The sequence below is a fragment of the Psammomys obesus genome, unplaced genomic scaffold (assembly GCF_907164565.1).
Source record: "Psammomys obesus unplaced genomic scaffold, mPsaObe1.curated_primary_1811, whole genome shotgun sequence".
Classification (NCBI taxonomy): Eukaryota; Metazoa; Chordata; class Mammalia; order Rodentia; family Muridae; genus Psammomys; species Psammomys obesus.
In genome coordinates this window covers 2,116,669-2,143,887 of record NW_026596466.1, presented here as the reverse complement: position 1 = coordinate 2,143,887, position 27,219 = coordinate 2,116,669, and the positions used below count along the sequence as shown (strand labels likewise).

Here is a 27,219-nt window from a genome sequence, read left to right as displayed (position 1 = left end):
TGGCAGGGTGCCGAACACGTCCGCCTTCCCGGATGGTGTGGCCTCAGCCAGGCAGAAACCTCTCCTGCTGGTCGAGCTTGGGAGACTGCATCCTGGGAGTCCGTCCTGAACATGAGCTGGGCTTTTGGATCCCGGTGTCCTCTAGGACCGAGCTTCCTTCCTGGGTGAGGCAGTGTCCCCTTCCGCAGCCCCTCCTCTCTAAGGCTGGTGGGCTGGAGCCTGACCCGTAAGCCAGCCCCTTTGGAGATCAGGCAAGTGTATACCCAGTACCAGACAGGACCACGGCTGCCCTGATGCTGCTGTCGTTTGACCCAGGCCAGCTAGGCCTGAAGCCCCTCATGTCTCTCCCAGTTTTAGATATGGCTACTGGGACCAGAACGACTGGAAAGGGGCTCTTTGGAGGGCCTTGAGCCTGAAGGGAAGTTCATCTCCCAGCTCCCAGAAGAGGCTCCTAGGCTCTTGTCCACTGGCCAAGAGGACTAGTCACTCTGGGTCAGCCACCAAGAGGGGCAGAGTTCCCTGGGCCCCAGATCTTACGAGCGCTACAGGCTCCAGTGCACCTAAGGAGCCCCCAGTCTTGGTCCTTGACCCTAACACAACTCTGCAAACAGAGTTAGAGACTACCCAGGGGAGACGACATACCCAGGAGGCTGATTTTGTAACTGGTGAGGAGAACCGCCTTGGGCTCTGGGAAAGAGGTAAATGAGGCAGAAAAGCTGCGGAAATGAGGGCCTGATAAAGAAATGAAAACAGGTGGACGTGGCGCAGGGCACACTGGTGGCACGGGCCCAGAAATGATTGATGTAGTTCTGAGAGATGGGATGCCTTAGGGGCCGCCCAGCTTCTTCCATGGCTTCTCCCACTTGTGCTGAGAAAGAGAAGCTGTCTCCGTCCAAGATCTGGGTCCAGGGTCGAAATCGTGCTGTCTCCACGCATGACTCACGCCCTAGGAAGAGTGTGTAGCTGTTTGTCATCAGATAAAATTTTCAACAGTGTTTGACGATTCACCTGATAAAAGTTAAAGGAAGGAAGGCTAGACAACCCCACACGCAGGGCTACATTTGGGGGCATTTCCCAGCCACTGGTTCCTTTCCTCCAAAGGTAACAGCTGCCAGATATGAACTGAAGCAAGAAACAGAGGCAAGACTACAATGCGGATGTGGCCCAGTGGTAGAGCACCTGCCTAGAATCCCCCAGTGAGGGGCTGGGGTGTGGCTCAGTGGTAGAGCCCCTGCCTAGAATCCCCCAGTGAGGGTCTGGGGTGTGGCTCAGTGGTAGAGCCCCTGCCTAGAATCCTCAGTGAGGGGCTGGGGTGTGGCTCAGTGGTAGAGGCCCTGCCTAGAATCCTCAGTGAGGGGCTGTGGCCATGGTTCAGTGTCCCAGATAGAGAGTGTCATGCAAACCCGGGTTGGACTCTAGACTCTACTACTTTCTATCCATGAGAGCAGAGTGAGCATTATTCACCTTGCATTGTTCACTTCTCTTGGCTGTTTCAGGAATGCGGAGCAGCACCTCTCTCCCAGAGAGAAAGGGTGAGCCAGACAGTTACAGCTCTCTGCTGGCAAACAGTCTCCGTAATTTCACCCATTGTTTCTGATTGCTCACTGTGTCCCAGCTTTCCTGGTCTAAATCATTTTTCTGCTCCATCTATGTCTCTTTTACCCATTGTTTTCTCCTTCATGAAGACCCCCTACCTGCTCTTGGGTCAAAGGCCTCTGAGCTAGGCTCCTGGGCTGTAGTCTCTTCTCTTTCCACCCGGTTTCCATAGCAACAGGCAAGGTCACATCACCTCACTGTTGAGCTCGTATCCTTCACGGTGAAACATCAAAGGAGAAGCCGGGCTGGAGAGATGTCAGCAGTTAGGTCGGACTATGCCCGCAGAGGAACCAGCTGTGCTTCCCAGTATTCAAGTCAGGTGGCTTACTAGTGCTCATAACTCCAGTGCTAAGGGGCGTTGACGCCTTGGAGCTCCTCAGGCACTATAGCACTCACATTCACAAATACACATAGAATTAAAAATATTTTTTTTTGTTTTTTAAGATGTATTTATTTATTATGTATACAATGTTCTGTCTGCATGTACACCTGCAGGCCAGAAGACAGCATCCGATCTCATTATAGATGGTTGTGAGCCACCATGTGGTTCCTGGGAATTGAACTCAGGACCTCTGGAAGAGCAGCCAGTGTTCTTAACCCCTGAGCCATCTCTCCAGGCCTCCCCCCCCCTTTTTTTTTTTTGGATTTTCAACACAGGGTTTCTCTGTGTAGCCTTGGTTGTCCTGGGGTTGCTTTATTGACCAGAAAATCACAGAGATCCACCTGCCTCTGCCTCCCTGAGTGCTGGGATTACAGGCATGAGCCACTGTACCCGGCTAATAAAATAATTTTTAAAGTATACTTCCTAAATGATGGGAGAAATAAAGACAGGTGTAGTAAGGCATTCCTGGAGTCCCAGCTCTGGAAGGTTTTGAAGCATGAGGATCACAAGTTCCAGGGCAAGACTCTGTCTCAAACAAAACAGATATAGCTCAGTGGCAGAGCACCTGCCTAGAATCCCCCAGTGAGGGGCTGGGGTGTGGCTCAGTGGCAGAGCACCTGCCTAGAATCCCCCAGTGAGGGGCTGGGTTGTGGCTCAGTGGTAGAGCAGCTGCCTAGCATGTGTGAGTCCCTGGGCAAAATATATTCAAACAAGTACCCAAATGGGATGAATGGACAAAATGAGCCCCGGGGTTTGATGAGTTAGCGGCAGGATGGCAGTGTCCTCTCCCCTTACTAGGTTGACTGCCTTGTTCCCTTTCCTCACAGGGTGAACTGCCATGGGCTCCATTGGAAGCCAGCGCCTCAAGGAGCCCTGCATGGCAGCCACGTCTGGCCAGAGTGTGGTGACAAGCTTTAGCTTTGACAACTTCCAGCTGGAGATGACAGCGGAGGGGACCCCAGATCCAAGCGTCAGAGTCAGGGGTGTCCCCGCTTTCACAGACTCCGGTGAGTAAGTGACATTGTCTGCCCCAGGGCAGTGACTGGCCATGTGAGCTCTGGTCTGTCCTTGGGGCAGCAGGAGCCTCAGGTAGTCATGGAGACTAAGAGGCTTAGTCAGGATGAGCTAGGTGGCAAGAGTAACAAATACAACTGCCATTCTCTGCTCTGTGTCATGGGACCTCTGCTAGTGGTCACCCATAGTGACAGGCCCTGGTTGTAGAGTTTCCTTCTCCTTTGTTCTTCAAAGCAAACTGTCCTGGTGCAAAGAATGAAGCTTGGGTGTGAAGTTCAAATAGCTGCTTTCAGTACCTCTGAGTGATCTGGAGCAAGGAATTAAATCCCCCGAGCCTGTTTCCCCAGACTGAAGAACTGTGAGGAGCTGGCCCAACCGACTGTAGAACTGGACTTGCAGAGCAGGTCTGGGGCTAGACAGGCCCAGGTTCACCACCATTCCTGCCTTCTTGGTGACTTTGTGCATGCTTGAGGGTTAGTGAGGGTGCAGGCCTCAATGCAGCCAAGACAAACTTGGTGTCCTTAGCATCATCCTGGGGACCAGCTGTGAGGATCACCTGTAGCCACCTGTGAGTAGTACCTGTGAGGTAGCACCTGTGAGGGGCACCTGTGAGGTAGCACCTGTGAGCCACCTGTGAGAAGCACCTGTGAGCCACCTGTGAGTAGCACCTGTGAGGGGAACCTGTGAGGTAGCACCTGTGAGTAGCACCTGTGAGGGGAACCTGTGAGGTAGCACCTGTGAGTAGTGCCTGTGAGGGGCACCTATGAGGTAGCACCTGTGAGCCACCTGTAAGTAGCACCTGTGAGGTAGCACCTGTGAACCACCTGTGAGTAGCACCTGTGAGGTAGCACCTGTGAGCCACCTGTGAGGTAGCACCTGTAAGCCACCTTTGAGGTAGTGCCTGTGAGCCACCTATGAGTGGCACCTGTAAGCCACCTGTGAGGTACCATCTTGTGCAGATGGTTGTTTGAAGTTGAACTGCTTCTGCCTCAGACCTGGCTCCTTTACAACTCTGTGCAGTGAAGTTGGGTTGAGAAGAACACCTGCTCCCTGCAGAGGGATGGCACTTCAGTACCAGGCCCTAAGGATGACAACAGCCATGGTGGGAGAAGGGCCCTGGCAGACAGGGCTCTGGAGTGGGCGGAACACAGGTGTCAGGGCTGACTTGAACTGTAAAGGCTTCGAGTATGGTACATTTAGTGTTGGAGGCTACAGCAACCAGGGTTCTGTCAGAGAAAGAGAATCAGGAGATGCTGAAAGAAAGGAAGGAAGGAAGGAAGGAAGGAAGGAAGGAAGGAAGGAAGGAAGGAAAATGGATAGATGAACGGAAGATAGACAGATAGATGATTGATAGATAGATAATAGACAGATAGATTATTGATAGATGATAGATAACAGACAGATGATAGAATACATGATAGATAGATAGATAGATAGATAGATAGATAGATAGATAGATAGACAGACAGATGATAGAATGGCAGGTATGGTAGCTCTTGGGAAGCTGAGGCGGGATTACCACAATCCTAGACCAGCCTGGGCTGCATAACTAGACTTTGTCTTAATAAAACCAAATAATAGACATCTGAAAAGACAGATAGATGATAGATGGATGAATGGGAGTATATAAATGGACAGATAGCTAAATAATAGGTGAACTGGTGGAGAGACAGATAGGTAGATTAAAAAGATCATGAAATCTCTAAAAAGGGGAGGAGCTGGAGAGATGGCTCAGAGGTTAAGAGCACTGGCTGCTCTTCCAGAGGTCAGGAATTCAACTGCCAGCAACCACATGGTGGCTCACAACCATCTATAATGAGATCTGCTGCCCTCTTCTGGCCTAGAGGTGTACATGTAAGCACAACATTGTATACGTAATAAATAAATACATCTTAAAAAAAATATGATCATAGCTTGAGTACATGGATGAATAGGCAGATGGATAGAGGGATGTATAGGTGAGGGATGAATGGAGGATATGGATTATGATGTAGATTGATGAATGATGGACAGTTGGAGTATCAGGTAAAAAATGGAGGACAGATGAATGCATGAATGGATGGATACATGGATGGATGGATGGATGGATGGTTAGAAGCTGGATGGGTGGATAGATAATGGATAGATGGATGGATAGAAGGATGGGTGGGGGATGATGGATACATAGATGAAGGATGGATGGATGCATGGATGGAGAGATGGATGGATAGAGGCTGGATGGGTGGATAGATAATGGATACATGAATTGATAGAAGGGTGACTGAGGAATGGGTGGGAGTGGGCAGTTAGATGGTGGATAGATAGACAGCTGGCTAAATAGCGGGTGGAGGGACGCATGGATGGAGAATGTAGGGATAGATGGACAACGGATAGGAGGAAACGCAGTCATAGACACATGAACTGTGCGCGTGTATAGGTTATAGACATTCATTATCAAAAACTGGTTTACTAAAGTGGGGCTGGTGAAGCCAGTATCTTAGAGGACACTCTGTTGCCGTAACACGCTACCTTAGGCCAGGTACTTTATAAAGGACAGAGGCTTTTCAAGCCTTCATGCTGGACAGTCAAGAACTTGTCACCCATTTCTGTTTGGCTCTCACAGAGAACGGCATCACAGTGATGGGAACCTGGGGAGACAGGAAATGGGAGCAAGTCACAGGAAATGCCAGGCAGGCTCATTGGCTTCCCACTTGCTCAGACTCCCAAGAATGAGGGCACACACCTGGCAGAGAAACATCAATTCATCAACCCATCTACAGATCTAACCCCTGTCATTGGGCCTGACCTCTATCCCATCACAGATGTGATGGTGGGGACACATTTCAGCTTGTCACAGAAGACAGTCTAAAGTCCACAGAACAGGCAGGTGAGGAGCAGCCTGGATCCCCACCCAAGGCTGAGGTCAGCTCCCGAAGGACCAAAAGCCTCCCCTGCCTGGGCCAGGCCCACTCACAGTCATTATTCTCTTCAATAAACTCAGAGACCACGTCTTCTACAGAACTCCCACCCCCAGCCACACCTCAGTGAGTCACAGAACGACCAGGCCCAGGCCTTGGCCGGCTGAGCTGACTTATGAAGTGGCCCTTCACAGTGTTCTGTGTGTCAACTCAGCAGCCACGCACAGCTCCGGAAGCATATTCACTGCTCAGATAAAGCATATCAGGGCCATGCCATCACGATACGTGATAAGCATGATACAGTTCATTTTGGGGCCCCTGACACCATGTAAGCCCGTTCCCCAGAGGCCATTGCTGGCAGTTCTTCCAGGGCCAGTGACCTCCAAACAGCTAGCAATTCAGAGCACATCTTGTTTTGTTTTTCAAGACAGGGTTTCTCTATGTAGCCCTGGCTGTCCTGGACTCGCTTCGTAGACCAGGCTGGCCTGGAACTCACAGAGATCTGCTTGACTCTGCCTCCCCAAGAGCTGGGATTATAGGCATGTGCCATCATGCCTGGCTTTAGAGCAGACCTTTTTCTTTTTTTTTTCAAGATGTATTTATTTTATGTATATGAGCTCTCTATCAGCATGTACACCTGCATGCCAGAAGAGGGCACCAGATCCCAGTGTAGGTGGTTGTGAGCCACCATGTGGTTGCTGGGAATTGAACTCAGGACCTTTGGAAGAGGAGCCAGTGCTCTTAACCACCGAGACATCTCTCCAGCCCCAGAGCAGATCTTAAAAACAAAGCTGGGTGGTGGTGACACATGCCTTACTGTTAGCACTCTGAAGGCAGAGGCAGGTGGATTTCTAAGTTTGAGGCCAGACTGGCGTACAGAGATAGTTCCAGGGCAGCAAGACTACACAAAGAAACCCTGTCTTGAAAAACAGACAAGAGGAAGAGGAGGAGGAAGGGGAAGGAGAAAAGAAAAACAATTGTTCATTTATTTTGTCTTGTCTTGGGGGGTGGAGGGCACAGGTGTCATGGAGGTCAGAGGACAACTTGCAGGGATTGGTGGGTTCTGAAGATTGAATTGAGGTCATCGGGCTGGTAATACTCACTCCTATCCACTGAGCCACCTCTCCAGCCCTTTATGAACATATTTTATGTTACCGATAAGGGCGTGTAAGAGTGAATAAAAAATATTCAAGGGTGGCGAGATGGCTGTGGGTAAAAAGGGGCCTTCACCAAGCCTAATGAGCCTCTGCCGCCAATGAGGCTCCAGAATCCACACGGCAGAGAAAACTGGTTTCCAAAGGTTGTGTCTGCCCTCCCCATGCACTCTGTGCCACGGACAAACACGTGGCCATATATTTATATGATCTATTTATTTATATATAAAATTATAGATGTCCATATGTACCCACCAGGAAGAATGGCAAAGTGCATGCTGTGCAAGCCTGAGGTCCTAAATTCAATTCCCAAAATGTACACGAAAGTTGGTCTGGGGGCTGGGGAGATAGCTCAGCAGCGAACAGCACTGGCTGCTCTTGCAGAGGACCTGGGTTCTGATCCCAGCACCCACATGGTGGCTCCCAACCATCTGAAACTCTGCTTCCTGACACCTTCTCCTGCCCTCCGCAGGCACCAGCATGCCTATGATGCGCAAACATAAATTCATGAAAACACTTGTACAATAACATGTAAAAATGTAAGTAAATTTCCAAAACAAAACAAAAAATAATAAAAAAAAAGGCGGGTGCAGCAGTAAGCGCGTCCCATCCCAGCCAAGGCTGGTGAGGATCCCAGGGCTCTCTGGCCAGCCAGGTTAGCCTGATCGGTGAGCTCCAGGCTCAGTGAATGACTGCCTCAAAAATTAGGTGGAGAGCCAGGCCCAGTGGCGCACGCCTGTGATCCCAGCGCTGGGGGAGGCAGAGGCAAGGGATCTCTGTGAGGCCAGCCTGGTGCACACAGCAAGTCCAGGACAGCCAAGGCTACACAGAGAAACCCTGCCTCGGAAAGAAAGAAAAAAGGTGGAGAGCAATAGAGCAAAGCAGCCGATGTCACCCACCGGACCCCACATGTGGACCCCAACACACCAACTCACAGTAATATCAGCCAGGTGCTTACAGCTTATATTCAGTGTGCTCCTTCATTGGTCCATGCAGCTTCCCTTCGCTACCTGCAGACACCTCCCTGGCCACAGCTCTGGTCCCAGCAGGTGTCTGAGCCTTTATTTCTGACTGTAACACGTGGCACGGAAATGCCGTAAGAGGCCAAGAGCTCCTCTCATATACCAAGCACATTTCTCATTCCTGTAGACGGCAGCGGCGGTCAGGGTCAACCCCCCATCCACCAAGGTCTTCCTCTGCTGTCAAATCAGGACCAGAGTGGCAACCCTTTATGCTCCAAATGACAAAATCGTGGTGTCTTGGGGTCAAAGCTAAAACTTCCGAGATCATGGAGCGGGGACATAGTCCAGTTGGCAGGGTGTTTGCTTAGCCTGTGTGAGGCCCTGGGTTCCATCTCCAGAATCAAATAAACCAAGTATAGTGGTGCATATCTGTAATTCCGGCTCTCAGGAAGCAGAGACAGGAAGATCAGAAGTTCAAGATCATCCTTGGCTACATGTGAGTTGGAAGCCAGCCTAGGCTACAGGAGATCTCACTGTGGGTTGAGGGGCGAAGAAAGGAAAAGGAAGAGACTAGCTCAGCAGGGACATAAATGAGCTTTGTTAGTGGTTGCTGAAGGCGTGACAGGTGTTACCAGCGCGTCCTTCCTGGATCCCAGCATCCCCCTGGGGAGACAGCTGTTAGAACATCAGACCTTGCTAGCCCCACAAAGCACTGCCATTGTCTTATCCTGTTTCAGCGTCTTCAGGAGCCCAGCCCACCATCTGGTCAGGCTTGCTGTTCCTGGGGCCATGGCCAGGGTGGTGGTGATGGGATGACTGTTGGTGGGCAGTAGCTGTGGCAATGGTGGACAGCAAGTACAGTGGCCAGTGGCGGACGGTGTTCTTGGTGGCCATCGTGGCTGAATTAGCTACCCGTCTCGTTGCTGTGGCAAAATACCTGGCAAAGGCAACTTAAGGGAGGAAAAGGGTTCGTTGTGGCTCACAGTTTGGAAGATACAGTCCATCACGGCACAGAAGGCGTGACGCTGGTGCTGTCTGTCAGTCATGAGCTGGTTGATCGCATTGCATCTGTAGTCAGGAATCGGAAACAGAGGAGCGCATTTGTTCAGCAAGCTTTCTTGTTTCCATTCAGCCCAGGGAGGCCCCAGCCAGTGGGATTGGTGCTACCCATATTCAGGATTCATCTCACCACCTTATTTAACCCAGTCTACATAATCTCTCACAGACGCGGCCAGACCCCTCCCCCCCATTGTGAGTCTACTCCCCCTCCCCCATCTCGCTGAGAATTCAGATTGGCTATCACTGAGGCTGGGGGACTGGTTTAATGGGTAAAGCACTTGCCAAGCAAGCGTGAGGATCTGAGTTCAAATCCTAGGACCCATATTAAAAGCCTGGCACCCCAGTGCTCATCTACAATCCACCGCCTCTACCTCCAGAGTGCCGAGATTAAAGACACTGCCACCACCCCAGCTAAAATATAAATTTAAAAAAAAAAAAATGGGGGCTGGAGAGATGGCTCAGAGGTTCAGAGGTTTTTCTGCTCTTCCGGAGGACCCAAATTCAGATCCTAGCACCTAGCTATCAGGTGCCTCACAACTGCTTGTAACTTCAACTGCAGAAAATGTGACACCTGCACTCATGTGTTTGCACACACACACACACACACACTTGAAAAATAAAAAAATAAGGCATGGTGGTGAACACCTTTGATCCCAGCATGGGGCAACAGCGGGGTCTTTTCTGCAAGTTCGAGGCCAGACTGATCTACAAAACAAGTCCAACAGTGAGGGGGGGGGGGGAAGAGGAAGGGAGGAAAGAAAGAATTAATTAACAGGGTCCACATCCCTGTGGCCGGAACGTTTGCGGTCTCGTGCATAGACAGTGATGCAGATGGCCGGCGCCCTGGCAGTGGACGGCTGTGGGGACGGCAGCGGCCACACGGCCTGAGCGTGTTCGCTAGCCTCTCCTGGTGTCTCCCCACTTAGCGGTAGAGGAGCCTGTGCCAGACGACCGCTACCATGCCATCTACTTTGCCATGCTGCTGGCTGGCGTGGGCTTTCTGCTGCCATACAACAGCTTCATCACCGACGTGGACTACCTGCACCACAAGTACCCAGGTGGGTCCTCGCCGGCGGCGCCGTACCCTCTCCCTGGGACAGGGCCTGCTGGGAGTCCCACGACCCTGCTGGAGGGAGTGCACGGAGAAAACGGCTGCTGGGGCCTTCAGGTACAGCCGGGAGCTGTACTGCGCTGAACGGCTGAATGGCGGTGGCGTGGGAACTCCACTCTCTTCGGGGGGCGGAGTAGTTGCTTTTCTCGTCGCTCCGGTAAAACGCCTGACAAGAGCCACTGGAGGGAGGCAGGGCTTCCTCTGACTCAGTTTGCCGGCCACGGTCCGCCCTGTGCGTGAAAGCCCGCGAGCAGGCAGGGCGCAGGGCTCCGGGCGCTCACATTGCAGTCACACTCCGGAAGCAGAGCGCAGACAGGAAGTGGCTCCCCCTATAAACCCTCAAGGCCCGCCCCCCGTGACTCCCCCCGTGAGCGCGTGGGGCGCGGTTCGCGTTCAAACCCCAGCAGGGGGTAGACCACGCGTGGAAGCTGAGTTAGACGTGGCAGGCCGAGGGGCAGCTCTCAGCTCCACCGGCAATTGCCGAGTGACCCTTGCAGGGCTGAATGCAGAGGTCAGAGGTCGCCCCAGCCACCGTCCCTCTTGCGTGCAGGGACCTCCATCGTGTTCGACATGAGCCTCACCTACATCCTGGTGGCGCTGGCGGCTGTGCTCCTGAACAACGTTGTGGTGGAGCGGTTAAACCTGCACACTAGGATCACCACAGGTATTCAAGGCCACCCCGTGCTGTCCCCTCCCCGAGGCTCGCCCACCGCGAGCTCCTCCCCACCAGCTTCCCAGCCTTGCCTGTGACACACGTGCGTTTCCCAGGACCGCTGCGGGCTTAGTGGTCGTAAGTTACACCCCTAGGCCCCTACCTAAGCCCTCCCTCCCCTCTGCACAGTGGTGGTCAGCCTCCAGGCTCAGCGCCCATGAGCCCTCCTCCAGGAAGGCCGCAGGATTTCCCTGTAGCCTCTCCTGGAGTCTTCCACCTACCCGCTATTCGAGGGGACAGATAGCCCACAGTGTCGGAGACCTTGCTCTCTGGAAAATGGGGGTGAGGGGAGGAGCCCCCACCTGGCTGCTCTCCGTCCCCTGCAGGCTACCTGCTCGCCCTGGGTCCCTTGCTCTTCATCAGCATTTGCGACGTGTGGCTTCAGCTCTTCTCTCACGACCAGGCTTACGCCATCAACCTGGCCGCCGTGGGCACCGTGGCCTTCGGATGCACAGGTAGGGAGCAGGGCCAGGATGTGCCGGGAGGGCGGAGCCCTCGTGCTGTGTGGCCCCGTCCAGGGAACACACCTCACAAGGCGAGTCGGCCCAAGTGCCGGGCCTGGGGCCTGTCTGTGGACACACCGAGGCGCTCGCGCACTGCACACACGCACGTGGACCCGGACCCGCACCCAGGCCACTCTCACGGGGCCCAGGCTTGGAAGGCAGCCCCCTGGGTCTCCTGAACTCCTGATCCTCCTGCCTCCACCTCTTCGGTGCTAGGGTCACAAGCATAGCTTCGTGGACGACAGGCAAACTCTCTGCTCACTGAACTGCATCCTCAGCCCGCTCCCTTTTTTATTGAGGCAGGGTCTCACGCAGTCCAGGCTGGCTTTGAACCCCTAAGTCCTGCTGCCTCCCACGTCATCCAGGCACACACCCAGATCTCTTGCTTTTGCATCAGAAATGGGGGCAGGGCTGTGTTCCATGCAGCCCCTGGGGGTTTGTGTTGACAGCCCCATCCCAACCCCTAGCCTCTCTGTCACTGCTGTGGGCAGAAACACCGAGAGTAAGTCCGCCCTGTCTCACCCGGCAAGGAACGGGTGTCATCTCTGCTCCCATCGGCCAGGACAGGCCAGTGACCTTGAAGCCCAGGGGTAGGGAAGTGAGTGAGCTCCATGCACTGTTGAGGGCAGCGCCGTTTCCTTCCCGGCTTGTGTCCGGCTGTGGTAAACCTCACCAGCGCCTCCGGGGCGCACCCCTGGAAGGTCCACGCTGCCCCTGAATCCCCCACTGGCGAGAGGTGTCTGACCACTCCCTCCCTCTCTCTCTGAAGTGCAGCAATCCAGCTTCTACGGCTACACGGGATTACTGCCCAAGAGGTACACGCAGGGAGTGATGACAGGCGAGAGTGAGTACCGAGCCCCTCCCCCAGCGGGCCACTCTGGTCCAGCGCCCCATCGGGTGGGCACGGCCTGGATGGCGAGGAGGCCTGGAAAGGCCTCCGCATGCTGGGCTGGGGCTGGTGCCCCTGGATGGTGAGGGCGGACCCCCGGGTGGGAGGGGTGTGCCCGCCAGGATTCCAGAGTGTGAGCGGCATGTGCGGTTGGAGTCACAGGCAGTGAGCAAGCAGGCGCGGGGGTGGGGTGGGGGGAGTGTAGTTTGCGTGTCTGTCCTGCGACTTTTCCGGGAGAGACGTGAACACTCCAGATAGGGCGCCATGGGCACACCAGAAAACGGTTCGACCCGGTCTAGTTTTGGTGAGTTTATTAGGCCGACTGACAGGAGCATGGGTGACGGAGAAGGTGAGCTGGGCCGCTGCCCTGGTGGGAGGGATCTCCTGTCCCCAGCAACTGTGACTGCTTGAATGACTTCAGGGTAATGGGGGACTTGAGAGTCTTCTATGGTTTCACTGGGCTTTTAGTCTTTATTTTGTGACCACCCTCTTCTAGAAGGGAGTGTTTCAGTTAGAAATTTGCTGCAGTGTGTGTGTGCGCGCGCGCGCGTGTGTGTGTGTGTGTGTGTGTGTGTGTGCGTGCTCGTGCTGAGGGTTGGCCTGCCCAAGCCCATGATAGCAGCCGTCGCCACTAAGAACCAAAGCCTTCCTCTGGTTCCCCCTCCATCCCTGCTTAGGGCTCTGCTAAAAGCTTGTCTGTCAAGCTACCTCCCAGGTGTCCCTTGCAACACAGCACTCTTGCCCAAACCCGAAAACCTTCCCCAGTGCCCAGACTTCAAAAGGCCCCTGGACACGCACTCCAGGCAGACTCTGAGCCTGCCCCGTCCTGCCCTCCATCTCATAACTAGTCACAGTTGGACAAGGAGCCGGGCCCAGCCAGTGTCCTCTCAGGGGCTGCTCTCGGCTCCTCTCTGGCCATCTTCTGTAGGCTTCGTCTGCCATGTCGTGCCCGAACATCAGACAGCACCAGAGCTGACTGCTGGAAGGCAGCCAGAACATAGGTGGCTTTGCAAGCCTGCAGATTCGTTCTGAGACAGGGTCTCATGTAGCCCAGGCTGGCTTCGAACTATGTAGCTGAGGATAGCCTTGAACTTCTGACCCTCCGGCTTCTAATTCCTGAGTGTTGGGATCCCAGGCACAGGCCACCGCACTCTCTTTACACCGTGCTGGGCATGCTCTACCCACTGAGCCATATTGCTAGCCCACGGCGGTCGATGTGGTGGTGGTGGACGCCATGAGGCTGCCCCGTCAGGGTGCTGTTGGTGAACTGACCTGGAACCGCAGTGCAGTAGCCAAGAGCCCCTCCACACAGACTGCCTCAGAGCACCATCTTCATCAGCTCGTGGCCCTGCCTCACACTGCCCTGCGCTGTGGGTTGAACTCAGGCAAGACTCCAAATGCTGTCTGCAGGAGTCCTGTCTGCCTTGGCCGTGACACCCTCCTCCACCGGCCTGTTTGGGGTGCTCACTCTCGGTCTGTGCCTGGCTCCCCATACTGCGCACCCCTGGCCTCCCAACCCCCCTCCTGGATAGGACGCTCTGATTCTCCCCTGTGGCCACACCCTCCGCCACGGTGGGTGCTCACCCGTACCACTTGTGAGTCTCTGTGGCTTGTCTGTGGCCTCGCTCCATCAAGCCCAGGAAGGCGGGGCCTTGTGTCCTCCTCGTGGGGGACCTCAGGGCGGGTCACCCAGCAAGACCTGGCCGTGGTGTGTCGTGGGCAGATGACAGTCAGGAGGGCGTGTGGGAGCAGCAGCAACCCTGGGGAGAGGGGCTGCAGGTGGCTGGGGGAAGCCTTAGAGAGGACTGGGACCTGGGACGGGGCGGAGGGGGTGGGGCCGCGTAGGGTGGTGGGCCGGGTGCTGGGGACTGCGGCTGGAGCAGTGGGTGGGGAGGACCCAGGGAGGAAGCTGGTGGTTTGTGGGGACGCAGCTGGGGGTGCAGCCAGGGTGAGGGCGGCCTGGGAGGGGCGGAGCGCTCAGGTGCCACGCCCCCCGCAGGCACGGCGGGGGTGATGATCTCTCTGAGCCGCATCCTCACGAAGCTGCTGCTCCCGGATGAGCGGGCCAGCACCATCATCTTCTTCCTGGTGTCCGCCGGCCTGGAGCTGCTGTGCTTCCTGCTGCACCTCCTGGTGCGGCGCAGCCGGTTCGTGCTGTTCTACACCACGCGGCCTCGAGACAGCCGCCCCGTCCGCGCAGGCTACCGCGTGCACCACGACGTCGCGTCCGGAGACGTCCACTTCGTAAGCGCGGCGGCCTGCCTCCCTCTCCCACGAGGGTGCCTGAGGGCTTCCTCACTACCCCGGGATTTCGGGCTGCCGCCTTGCTTCTGTACCCTGAGGCCTGCACGGGTGGTCTGTGACCCTCTACCAGCTCTGGCATCCCTCAGCTGGGGCCTGAGGCTTCAGCGTCTGTGGCCCGTGTTCTGGGACACCCCGTTGGGACAGTAGGAGATTAGGGCTTTCCAGATACGGCCAGGGAGAAGAGCCCCAGAGCCCGGTGGGGGAGAACCCCAGAGCCTCAAAAGTGGGGTTCGAGGAAGTCAGGTGGATGGAAGGCAGGGGAAGCCTGTGATAGGCCCCCATCCGTCACATTCCTGTGCCTGTCTGCGAGGACCCCAGCACAGGCCGATGCTTCAGGGGTGGCCTCTTAATGTCAGCTCCTTGAGTAGCTACAGCCTGGGGAAGGCAATTCGCAGTTCTGGGAAGCTAGAGTGCCCTCTGGTGGTCGCATGATGTGGCACACCTCACCCTCACCCTCATCCCCAGGGCTCAGGGGGGGCTGTGGCAGGCGACTTCAGGCTGGGTGGAGAGAAGCAGGGCACACAGCAGGTGCTAACTGAATGTCTGGCGGCCAGTGGCTTCACCATTCGCCCTGGGTACCTGGCCCCTGACTCCCATCGTCGCTTTCCACCCAGGAGCACCAAACCCCAGCCCTGTCCAGCAGTAGGTCCCCAAAGGACAGCCCAGCCCACGAGGTGACCCACAGCAACAGTGGGGCCTACATGCGTTTTGACGTGCCTCGTCCACGAGTCAAACGGAGCTGGCCCACCTTCAGAGGTGAGCGCGAGGCACCTTGGGGCCCGATGGCGCGTGTGGCTGTCGCCCAGGCTGGAGGCAGCAGGGCTCGCTGGGCGCCATGCTCTGACAGCCCTCCCTCCCCCTAGCCCTGCTGCTGCACCGCTATGTTGTGGCACGGGTCATCTGGGCCGACATGCTGTCCATCGCCGTGACCTACTTCATTACGCTGTGCCTGTTTCCTGGCCTGGAGTCGGAGATCCGCCACTGCGTGCTGGGCGAGTGGCTGCCCATCCTGGTCATGGCCGTGTTCAACCTGTCAGACTTTGTGGGCAAGGTCAGCCTCGGGGCGGCTTTGGGGAGCCCCAGGAAGCCTCTGGGCTTTCTGGAGCAACCCCAGGCTGAGGGTACGTGTGAGTTTCCCGGCGGGGAGAATGGTAGCCGGAAGTGTCACCCTCTCTAACACTGTCCTGTGGCGTCAACTGCATCTCAGGCTACAATCAGCCCCAGTTCTCCTGCCTTGTGGTCACTAGCAAGTCCCTCTGAGGAGGACACAGGCACAGCCAGCGGGGCAACATATCTGTCACGCCTATAGTTGGGGTTTGGGGCTGGAGCGGGACCCCAGCCACCCTGCAGCTCAGATGAGGTCTCTCTCTACGTCTCTTTGTGGTCAGTTTTGTTGTTACTGTGCTTTGTGGAGTATGGAACCCAGGGCCTTGCCCTTGTCAGGCAAGCATTCTACCACTGAGCCACACCAAGAGCCCTTTACCTGGAGTCCTCCAGTGAGGAGCTGCAGTGTGGGCTCAGTGGTAGAGCCCCTGCCTAGAATCCCCCAGTGAGGGGCTGGGGTGTGGGCTCAGTGGTAGAGCCCCTGCCTGGAATCCCCAGTGAGGGCCTGGGGTGTCGATCATCAGTGGAGTGCTTCTGTAGCATATTCCAGGTCTTACCTTCCATCACCAGTACTGAAAAGTGGGTGGGGAAGTACAGGAGATTTGGTGGGCCTTGCAATGTAAGCTGAATGGAGCCAAGGTTATCTGGGCACAGGGTACGCAGATGGAGGGCCTGGTGAAGAGGCAGGCTCCTGGCTGTGTGGGTGACCCCCCCCCCCACTCCCTGCTCTCTGCAGATCCTGGCAGCCCTACCCGTGGACTGGCGGGGCACTCACCTGCTTGCCTGCTCTTGCCTGCGTGTGGTCTTCATCCCCCTCTTCATCCTGTGTGTCTACCCCAGTGGCATGCCTGCCCTCCGCCACCCTGCCTGGCCCTGCGTCTTCTCACTGCTAATGGGCATCAGCAACGGCTACTTTGGCAGTGTGCCCATGATCTTGGCAGCCGGTAAAGTGAGCCCCAAGCAGCGGGAGCTGGCAGGTAAGACCCACCAGCTTGAAGGACACCAGGGCTTCCTCTTGACAGCCTAATGCGACTCTAGCAAGGAAACTAAGGCCTCAGAAACTGAGCAAGGAGGAGCCAGCCAAGGGCAGCCAGCAGAAAATATATAAAGTTAAGTGACAAAGGAGTTGTAGGTATAGGACACCTGTAGGTAATTTCTTTATTTCAGTCATTCACTTGTTCACTTTCTCTCCCGCTAGCTGGGGGGCCTGTATGTCTGACACTCTCGCAGGCAGTGGGGCATGAGCTGCCCACATTTGCAGGGTTACAGTCCTGAGATGGAGACAGCCAGCAAACAGAGAGATAGCAGACAGATGTGACGTGTTTCCTGGTTTGAGTCCTAGGGGTTGTTAGTCTGAGAAGTTAGGGCAGACACAGGGACTGTGGGGCTATGGTGTAAAGAGAATGATCTTGCAAGACTTTACGGAGAAGATGAGCAAAACCCTGGAGGAAGAAATGAGGGGGACAGGCACAGGACCCTGCAAGAAATGGTATCCAAGCAGAGGGAGCCATGTGCAAAAGTATCAGTGAGGAGCTGGGGTGTAGCTCAGTGGTGGAGCTCCTGCCTAGAATCCCCCAGTGAGGGGCTGGGGTGTGGCTCAGTGGTAGAGCCCCTGCCTAGAATCCCCCAGTGAGGGGCTGGGGTGTGGCTCAGTGGTAGAGCCCCTGTCTAAAGTTTCCCTACCCCCCGGGAGGGTCTGGAGGTGCGGCTCAGTGGTAGATAACTGGCTTAGCTTGTGAAAGATTGCGTTGTATCCCTAAGACTGGAAAGAAAGGGGAGAGGGAGAGAAGGGAGGAAAAGAAGGAGAAAGGAAGGAGATAAGGAAGGAAAAAGAGGGACCAAGAAGTAGGCGAAGCCTGGGAGGCTCGGGTGACATCACTCCTAGAAGACCCTAAGGTGGGACAGTGAGTTTCCGGGGGAGAAATGTTCACACAGGGCGTCGCAGGCCGGAGAGCGCCAGCAGCTGTCGCCACACTGCACACCTGAGAGGCCACGGCCACAGAGAGTGCAGCACCGCGCGGCTCAGCGCCCATGGCTGCTCGCCGCCCCCTACTCACCTCACCATGCTTGCCTGCAGGAAACACCATGACCGTGTCCTATATGTCGGGGCTGACCCTGGGCTCCGCTGTGGCCTACTGCACCTACAGCCTCACCCGTGATGCCCACAGCAGCTGCTTTCAAACGGCCACCGCCAACGACTCCGTCCCTGTCGGCCCCTGAGCCAGGCCCGCCTGACCCTGCCCAGTGCCCAGGGAGGGCCTCTCGGGCCAGCCACCCCGGGCCTGAGGACCCTTCCCACCCCCGCCTCAGTGCCTGTGGGGTCCTGGCGCCTCCTAAGCCACTAATGCCACCCCGCCACTTGGCTCCAGTCGCCCACTGCAGCCGGAACACGTCTCCGACACCAGGGCACCGCCTATCCCCAAGTCCTGTTTGGTCAGATACCTGCCCTTCACCCCCTATGTTGGCATCATTCAGCCTCAGAGCAAGCCAGAACGGCTGACCCCAAGTCTGGGCCGGCTCTCCCCTGTGACCCCACTGTGGGGGAGTCTGACACAAAGGTCCCCCGTCTTCAGTGTGGCTTTCATTTACTGGGCAGAGGCCACCTCCCCAGGACTATTAGAAATCCTCGAGGAAAGCGATGGTCCCCAAGCCCGTTCTGTCCCCTTCTTGTTCTCAGACACTGCTTCACAAACCCTTCTCCCCCACAGCAAGCATTAAGTCTGGGAGACTCTACAGGTCTCCACAGGCCTCCTGTAGTCATAGCAACAGCGCTGACCTGGGTGAGCCCACCTGAGGTGGAGGACGTCCCCCAGGCACCCGCTGGAGTGCGGGCTGAGGACATTGTCCTGTTCCTCCCCCAGCTTCCTCAGCCTGGCTATAATGTGGGGACAGCTGGGCCCCACTGGTGGCCCAGGCTACCCCACCCTTGTCCACTGAGAACGAAGTAACGACACGAGCCACCTGAAACCCCGGCAGGCAGCAGCAGGCTGAGCTGTGGGGTCCCTGGGTGGCAGGCTTGGCCGTGGGCCTCCTTCCGGAAGACAGCTTCTACTGAGGCAGGAATCGTGCCTCCCCACACACTGTGGCCCCAGCTGCGACCACCCTCACCAACCCCCACCGTGTCCCATCTACCTGTGTACCCTCTGAATACCGCACTGGCCATTAAAGATGGCAGAGACTGCCCACCGCTGTCCGGCAGGTGTTTGCGGGGGGGGGGGGGGGGGGGCGGAGGGTAGGGAGATTAAACCGGCGTTCTGAGGCCTTCCCCACCGTGCTGAGACTTCTGCCGCCCCGCCTATGAAGCAGCCCGCCTGCCCTGCGCTAGGGGTTTTCAGAAGTGCTGGTTGGACAGGGGCCTGCTCCCGTGCCTAGCGGTGAGCCTCTGGGGCTTGCACGACAGACCACTGGCCCCGTGAGGACGGGGTGCCTAGGGAAAAGGGCTCAGAGGGAGGGGTGTGGTCCTGCCTCTCTGGGGCAGGGAGGTGGGCTGCTCTAAGCCGGGAACACAGTCCTCCGCTTGTAGTGCACAGTTCTGGTGGCAATTTGGAGACTCTGAGTGGGTGTCCGTGTGTGCACAGAGGCCAGAGGAAGACATCAGTGTCCACTGCTGCATGACCTTATTTATCTAGTCTCTCACCAAGCCTGCTCCCCGATGTTTAAGGCTAGACCGGCTGGCCAGCGAGCCCCCGGAATCCACCCACTGCTCTGCGTCCCCAGGGAAGGAATCTGAAAGCGGGGACCCAGGAGGAGGAGTCCCCGAAGCCTCGGGCGCCTGCAACCCTGTGGGTCCCGGCTGGGCAGCAGCGGTGATACCACAGGTGGCTGCCAGGTGGCAACAGTAAGGGACTCCCCCACGTTACCCGTTTCCTGCACCCCCTAGGTCTGACTTCTCATGTCACTGCACACCGTCCTCTTCCCCAGCTGTGACGCGGAAAAGCCTAGGAGGGCTGCAGCTGTCCAGGATCACGTGTGGTTGACCCCTGCCCAGGCCCCAGAACTGTTCCCCCACCCAGACAGGCATGTGACACAGGCCCTTCCAGATGTGGGCTTGAGCGTGCCTGGACTCAGAGGCCGGCCGGAGGTGTCCACGCTCAGGCACCATCCAGCTCCTCGTCACGGGTTTTCCTTGACCTGGGACTTGCATTTTGGCCACAGTGGCTTTGTGCACTGGGACTGTGGGGCACAGTCATGCCTGCTTCATGTCTTTTCTGGGGACGGGCTCCCGCAGGTATTTCACTGACAACCCCTCCTAAGAGTTTTTAGATTTATGTGTGTCTCGCCGGCATGTATGTCTGCACCACGTGATTCCTTGGAACTGGAGTTACTTGCGGTTGAGAGCTGCCGGGTGGATGCTGGGTACTGAACCAGACAGCAAGCACTGGGGCCCGCTGCGCCTTCTCTCCAGATCCTAGCTCTTGAATTTTAAACCAGACAGACCACTCTGGCTTCGAGACCTTTCTGAAACACTGGGACCAAACTCCTCTCTGTGCCTGATACAGCAGCTCCAGGTTGCACCCTAAGTTTTTCCCCGGGGCATGTGGGGCTCCTGTCACTGAAAAACAGCCTTGCGTGGCTCCCATCTCTCCATCTCTGGGTGCTCTAGAACAAGGACCTGGACCCCCAACACCAAGTCTCCCATCCCAAGCCCCGACAATAAGCCACTCCAACACATAGTATTTTTCCAATTAAATTTTTCTTTTTCTTTTTCTTTTTTCTTTTCTTTTCTTTTTTTTATGAAAAAAGATCACACAGAATTTGCCAACAAAATTCCAAAAGAAACTTTAAAAAAAAAATTAGGAAACAGTAATTACCCCCCACCCCAAAAGAAAACAAAACAAAACCGAAATCTGGCTTTTCCTTCCTTCAAGATTGTCTGCTCAAAGCCTCCGGAGACCCCACTGGGGCCTGGCAGGCACAGGGGGGCCATTAAGTGCTTGGGGCTGAGCCGAGGGCTGGGCTCGGGTCCCCTCCATCTGTCTCCATCTCTTGTCCATTTGGGGGCACACACAGTACACATGGGTCGGGGTGAGGGGGCGTTGGGGGCGGGGGGGAGGCATGAAGCCGGCGGCGCTAGACACTCACAATCTAACAGTAAATAAAAAATAATATTCTGCACGTCAGAATGTGGTTGTTTTTTTATAATTTCATAGCTATTTTTCACAGTTTTAAAAAGTTTATATATATATTTATATATATTTATCTTTATATATATAATTAAAAAGCTGACTCCATTTAAAGGTGTATGGTACAGGGGCAGGCTGCGATCAACCGTACAGGTAGCCCTTTCGGGCCCTCCCTGCGGAGGGGCCGGGCGGGCCGTGCCGAGCGTGGACGCGGGGTTCAGCACCATTGGGGTTTTCTGTAGTGTAAGGGTCTGGGCTGGGGGGCCCACCGGGAATGGTGACGCTCCTGGGCTGCCCTCCCCTGCCTTGTTCCCCAAGTCCAGGCTGTCCTGAGAGGGTGGAGGCCGGGCACGCAGGCGCCCAGATGCCCGGCGTGATTGGTGAAGCTGGCTGGCGTTGAGGGGCCCCCGGGCCCGTGGCGGGGGGCCTCGGGTGGGCTCCGTGCTGGGTGTGGCTGAAGTCAACACTGAGCGTCGGGGTGGGTCCGGGAGCTCTCCCGCACCCCGTCCACAGAGCCAGAGCCTCCACGGGCCTCACAAAGCGAATACAAAGTGCTGGAGGAAGTCCCCACTGGGCGGGACCCTGCTATCTGAGGGGGAGGGGAGGGCCCCAGGGGATGAGAGGAGAGGGTCTGGGAACGCGTGCACGTGCATGCATACGGGCACACACGTCCACACTCGCACTTGCCCGGGGCGTCCACCTGGCTACATGCACACACCCACGAGCACACACTGGCATGCACACAACACACGGGTCCCGCGCCGTGGCAGTGGTGGGGAGGGGTCCCTGCGGGCCCGCCGGGAGGCGGCGCTCAGCAGAGCACAGGCACGCCATCCGTGGAGAAGATCATGCCTGTGGTGGGCTCGTAGGTGCCCGCGAGGTAGTACAGGCCCTCGCTGTCCTGGTATTTCTTGGTTTTCAGCATCTGCTCGTACTGCTCCAGGCCCACCACCAGGCACTTGTGGGACACTGTCTGGACGTCATTCTCGTCCACGTGTGAGGACTGGTACAGGGCGCGCTGTGTGGGCAAAGTGTGGGGGTCAGGGACTGGAGCGAACCCTCCCTGGACCAGGGAGGCCCCAGGGTGCCTTAGGCCTGGAGGCAGAGCGATAGGGACAAGGACACAGAGACGAAGAGACAGAGGGGAACAGGTGGCAAGGGGGCACCCGAAGTAAGAATGGCCGTGACGGCCATCCCTACCACGCTCAGACCCTGAGAACCCCCGAAAGCGGCAGAGACAGGGGCCTCTGGGGCAAGGCAGCTAGTCAGAGCAGCCGTACTCGTGAGCTCTGGGTTTGGAATCAGAGAAGACAGCGGTGTCGGCGCCTCCCCACACCCACGTGCACTCTCTCCACCAGGGCTATGAACATGTGTGCGCGCAGACACACAGAGAAGAAATAAAAATGAGAGAAACGAGAAGGAAGGTGGACAGACGTGCCGATACAGGCCAGAGCAGGACTCAGAAAGGGAGGGATGCTGGGAGGCCCGGGGTGGGGCAGAGAAAGGGACCCCAGTAGCTCAGAACCACAGACACAGCGAGAGGCGGAAGAACCTGCCCCCAGCCCATCGGTCCACCGCTGCCTCCTCACCTCCATAAAGTCCTTCCTCTGGCTGGAGACCCGCAGGGCTGCAGGGAGGCTACGCCCCGATTTCTGGTCCCAGTGCTGGGGGTGGGGGGAGAGGAGGCCAAGTCTGAGCCTTATTTTACTCCCACCTGAGATCCCAGGCCAACCAGACTCCCCGGACTCCACCTTCCCACTTAAAGAGCCGCTGTTCCCAGCACCCAGATGCCCAGCCACGTCTGGCTGAATTGATGGTTTTGAACTGTCAGGATCTCGAACTATCTGGGAAGACAGTCTTAGTATGGCACTATCCAGGTTAGGCTGAGCTGTGGGTACATCTGCTGGGGACTAGCCTGGTTTTGTTAACCGAGGGGAGACCCGGCCCACTGTAGGCGGCGCTATTCCCTGCACAGGGAACCCTGGACTCCATGAGTAGAGGAAGCAGACTCCGAGCTAGGCATGAAAGCCTTGGTTCTCTGCTCCTGACTGTGGATGCTGTGTGACCAGCTGTCCCACCTCCTGCCACTGTGACTGCCCAGAGGAGGATTGTGGGAGGCCAGGCGAGCTGTCAGCTAAATGAAAACCCTTACTCCTGCAAGCTGCTCTCCGCCAGGGCACAGGTCACACCAACGGAAGTGAGACACCTCAGCACACGGCGTCGCTCTCGGTGCCCAGCGGGGAGGCTCACCTGGCCCTCGTGGAACTGCTTGCCGGGGCTGGTCTCCTCCGGGTGGTAGAACCACTTGACCCGAACCACCATGTTGTTGCCCCACGACTCCCACATGCTCTGGATCCGGCCGATGTAGGGCAGGTTGGGGCGGCCGGCCGACAGGAAGACGGCGCAGTCCCCAATGCGGATCATCTCCTTGCCCCGGACGATGGCCTTGTAGAAGAGCTTGCGAGCCTTGCCCTTCATGCCTCGCCGCTGTGGGATGCATTCATCAGGGACCAGAGCCCAGACCCACGGAGCCGAAGGCGGGGCACCCCACCAGCCAGGCCTCGTCTGGGCAGTTCTGAATCCCCCACCCCTGGGCCTAAGTCACCGCCAGCAATCCTGGCGGTCTGCATGGAAGCGCCGAGTTTGGCAGCACTCCCAGCCAGCCCTGAGCGCACACAGCGAGGGCTGTGACCAGCTGCTGGGCTGGAACGGGTGCAGCCTTAAAGGAACTATCAGGCCTCCGGCTCTCCACATGTGCCCAAGCCACGGAGCCAGGGCAGGCCTGTGGGTAGGGGAACCCCATCCATGAGCCTGGCTACTGCCGGCCAGTTACTGTCCCCAGAGGCTCTGGTCTAGGAAGTGGTAAGGAAGCAGCAGGATGGGGCTGGCGAGGTCACTAGGCCATCAAGGTATGCCCTCGGGGGAATTCAAGGCCTGGACTCTCCCTCTTTTTCTTCCCTTCCTGGACATGACATAAGCAGTCCATTCCCTGCTACGCCTCTCCGCTCTGACACCCAGCACCTCACCAGAGAATAAAGCCATGGTGTCGAGGACTGGTGCAGGGATGAAGCCCTGGGTCCCATCCTCAGGACGCCATAAACCGGGCACGCTAGTACGGGCCTGTGGTCCCAGCAGTAGGATGGCAAGTCAAGTTCACCCTCGGTCATTCAGAGGGAGTTTGCTTACTGTGAGGGGACACAGTAGCACTGACACGCTGGCGCTCGGGACCTTTCTACCCACAGGTATGGGGCGGACCGTGGACCAGGACGGCTGCATCGCACACCACATGGAAGCTTCCAGAATAGCCTCTGGCCACATCCTCCACTGAGAAGTGCTATACTCATGTAGCTTGTCTCAGACATGCTGCGTGTGTGTGTGTGGACACGGATGCTTTACCCCTGTGCTCACGTGTTTGTGGTCTATTTATGATGGCTACTTTTCTCACGGATGACCAAACACCTGACAGATTAAAAAAGGACGGAGATTCGCTTCAGCCCATGGTTTCAGGAGTCCACGGCCATTTGACCCTCTGCGCTTGGGCAAGACGCCCGGCAATGAGGGAATGTGCAGCTGTTCACAGGAAATGGCCAGCAATGGCCCACTCAGGACACTCGCCTCGGGGACTTACTTCCCAAAGTGTCTACAAACCCAGCCCGGCACCACTACAGTGTCTCATTCAGAACGCGGCAGTGTGTGGCTGGGGGTGGGGCGGGGTCGGGGGTGGCACTCTCTTAACTCGTAACAGCACCCGTGCGCGCACGCATGCGCCTGAGCGCACACTTGTGCTTGGTGCCAGGATGCGAGGGCACGTGCACACACGTGTCCGTGTGCTTTTTACACACGTAGGTGGGCACATGATAGACAGGGGGCCGGGGTGCTCAGAGCCTGCTTCCGGAAGGCCAGCCACCTCTGTCAGGTAGAGGTGGGACCCATGACCCCTGGCCCACCTCACACGGGTGCTCAGGGGTACCCAGAGTCTAAGCCAGGCAAAAGGTGTGGACTGGTCACTCGTGCTCAACTGGAGGTCAAGAAGCAACTGATGCTGAGGCAGGTGCATTGACAAGCAGGCCTGGAGGACCCTCTCCTTCTGGCCTTGGCACCACAGGAGGGCCCATGTGGGTCCCTGCTCTGTCTAGACTTCCAAAAGGAAGTCTGTGTACATGAGGCAGGGCCCTTCTACACCAGACATGGCCTCTGGACTAAAAGGAATTTGGCAACCAGGGTGCTTTCCTGGAACTCAGGGGCCCCTCACCCATGACCCCCCTTCCAGGAACTCTACCTGGGTGGGCTTGCCAAACCACTTCCAAAGCTGCCGGGCGGGGAGGAAGGCGGCAATCTTGGGCCGGTTCTCCACTGAGGGCAGCCGCTGCCGCTTGGCCAGTTCCTTGGTGGTGGGCAGGTGCACGCCTTCTCTCTTCTTGGGTCGGCTCTTGGCTCCAGCCCCAGTCTGGGCCTTGGGCTGCAGAGTCTGCTGGGGCTGGGGCGGAGGCTGGGGCGGCGGCTGGGTGGCGGGGGGCGCCTTCTTGCCTGGGGAGTGAGCTGAGGGCCGTGTCTTGCTCGGTGGCTTGGGCACCTTGGCGGGGAGTGCTGGCTGCGTGGAGGGGGCAGGGGCTGCTTCGTCGTCTGAGCTGCAGGAGGAATCCTCGTCTGTGGTGGAAGAGGAGGAAGAGGAAGAGGAAGAAGAGGAGGAAGAGGAAGAAGAGGAGGAAGAGGAAGAGGAAGAGGAGGAAGAAGAGGAGGAAGAGGAGGAGGAAGACGAGGAGGAAGAGGAGGAAGAGGAGGAAGCGGGAGACGAGGCTCTGGAGCTGGCAGCACTGCAGGTCCGGCCCCCTGCACCCCGGCCGTCCTCCCTGTTCTTCTCAGCGTCCTCCTCTCCTTCTGTCTCAGAACCGCTGCTGCTGCTGCTACTGCTGCTGCTGCTGCTACTGCTGCTGCTGCTGCTGCTGCTGCTGCTGCTGCTGCTGCTGCTGCTGCTGGTGGACTCAGACTCCTCTGCCCCGTCTTGTTCCGCCTGGGCCTTGTCCGGGCTCTCGGAGATGCCAGCATCCTCTACAGGAAGCCCCGGCCCGGGCTCCTGAGTGAGGTCTCCCTCCAGAGCCTTGGGCCAGGTGGTCTTGGGCTCACTGTTGCCAACAGCTGGTGGGTAGCTGCCCAGGCTGAGCAGCCCCGTGGACTCCGGCCAAGCCCCGGGCCCCGGATCTTCCCTCAGGAGCAGGGCCTCTTTGGCCTTCTTGCTTTTGGGAGACATGACCCCCTCATGGTCCAGTTTGACAAGTAGTTCGTCATCTTCCCCTGGCCTCCGGGGACCTTTGGCACCTGAGCCCTCGGAGGCCCGGGTCTTCTTGGGTTTGGGGCGAGTGGCAGGCATGGTGACAGGCATGTTGATAAGCGGGGCTGCGCTGGGGGCCGGAAGCTCCCCAAAGGGCTCAGGAGCTGGGCAGCTGGAGAAGGTCGGCGGTATGGGGCTGGGCTGTGCAGACACTGAGCGAGCCTTGGGGGCCCTGGGCCGCTTCTCCACTGGCTCTGGGGTGCTCTTCTTGGAACTTGGAGTGTTGATGGGCTCCAGGGCCGAGGGAGCACTGGGGGCCTCGTCTGTGGCAGCCCCTTCCTCCAGGACGGCGGCTCTGTCTGATAGGAAGATCACAACTAGAGGTCAAGGGTGGAGAATGCTGGGAGAAAGGTAGGATGACTCTCTGCTGGATGAGTTGGGATCCCACTCAGAAAGCCCCCATGGGCTCCTTGGGAGGGAGCTGGGGCAAGGTCCCTGCCTATGCAAGCCCCTCGGGAGGCCCTTCCAATGCTTTCCAACTCCTTTAGTTGGTAAGAGTGCCGCTCGGAATTCTCCTAAGGTGGAGACAGGCCATCATAGGACGCTCCACACCCCAGCACCCGATTCCCACAGTGGTCGCAGCCCCTCCCAAGCCCGGGGAAACTTACCACCCTTAGTTTTGGCACTGGGTTTCCGTCCCCGCCCTCGAGCCTTGGCCCCTGTAGCCTCCTGAGGCCCCGTGGCAGCCCCTTCTTTGCCTTCCCCAGTGTCTTTGCTGGTCTTCCTGCTACGGCGTTTTGCACTGGGCACTAGGAGTGCTGGGGATGGCTCAGCACCTGCAGGCCAAAGGGGACAGTGGCTCAGGCATTACTGATCCAGGCTTCTTGCATACAGATGGGATACCCTGCAGCTAATTCATATTAAGGAGCTCAGCAATACGGCCTAGAATCCCCCAGTGAGGGGCCAGGCTGTGGCTCAGCGGTAGAGCCCCTGCCTAGAATCCCCCAGTGAGGGGCCAGGCTGTGGCTCAGCGGTAGAGCCCCTGCCTAGAATCCCCCAGTGAGGGGCTGGGGTGTAGCTCAGTGGTAGAGCCCCTGCCTAGAATCCCCCAGAGAGGGACTGGGGTATGGCTCAGTGGTA

General features: G+C 57.2%; 2 protein-coding genes across 8 annotated transcripts in view; one reads left to right on the top strand and one right to left on the bottom strand.

Moving 5' to 3' along the window:
* Slc29a4 (solute carrier family 29 member 4) overlaps positions 1-18,865 on the top strand; it is a 29,350-nt gene extending 10,485 nt beyond the window's left edge. For both annotated transcript variants that reach the window (XM_055598477.1, XM_055598475.1), the window contains exons 2-11: positions 2,806-2,985; positions 9,991-10,122; positions 10,726-10,839; positions 11,214-11,342; positions 12,160-12,234; positions 14,279-14,523; positions 15,198-15,339; positions 15,447-15,634; positions 16,424-16,664; positions 17,765-18,865. In XM_055598477.1, coding sequence (XP_055454452.1) covers positions 2,817-2,985; positions 9,991-10,122; positions 10,726-10,839; positions 11,214-11,342; positions 12,160-12,234; positions 14,279-14,523; positions 15,198-15,339; positions 15,447-15,634; positions 16,424-16,664; positions 17,765-17,907 — 1,578 coding nt within the window. In that variant the 5' untranslated portion in view covers positions 2,806-2,816 and the 3' untranslated portion in view covers positions 17,908-18,865. The remainder of the gene's footprint in view (positions 1-2,805; positions 2,986-9,990; positions 10,123-10,725; positions 10,840-11,213; positions 11,343-12,159; positions 12,235-14,278; positions 14,524-15,197; positions 15,340-15,446; positions 15,635-16,423; positions 16,665-17,764) is intronic.
* A 1,496-nt stretch (positions 18,866-20,361) lies between these two features.
* Tnrc18 (trinucleotide repeat containing 18) overlaps positions 20,362-27,219 on the bottom strand; it is an 84,919-nt gene continuing 78,061 nt past the window's right edge. For all 6 annotated transcript variants that reach the window (XM_055598470.1, XM_055598469.1, XM_055598472.1 and 3 more), the window contains 5 exons: positions 26,748-26,915; positions 25,090-26,438; positions 23,061-23,297; positions 22,400-22,474; positions 20,362-21,828 (listed from right to left, as the gene is read on the bottom strand). In XM_055598470.1, the coding sequence (XP_055454445.1) occupies positions 21,622-21,828; positions 22,400-22,474; positions 23,061-23,297; positions 25,090-26,438; positions 26,748-26,915 (2,036 nt within the window). In that variant the 3' untranslated portion in view covers positions 20,362-21,621. The remainder of the gene's footprint in view (positions 21,829-22,399; positions 22,475-23,060; positions 23,298-25,089; positions 26,439-26,747; positions 26,916-27,219) is intronic.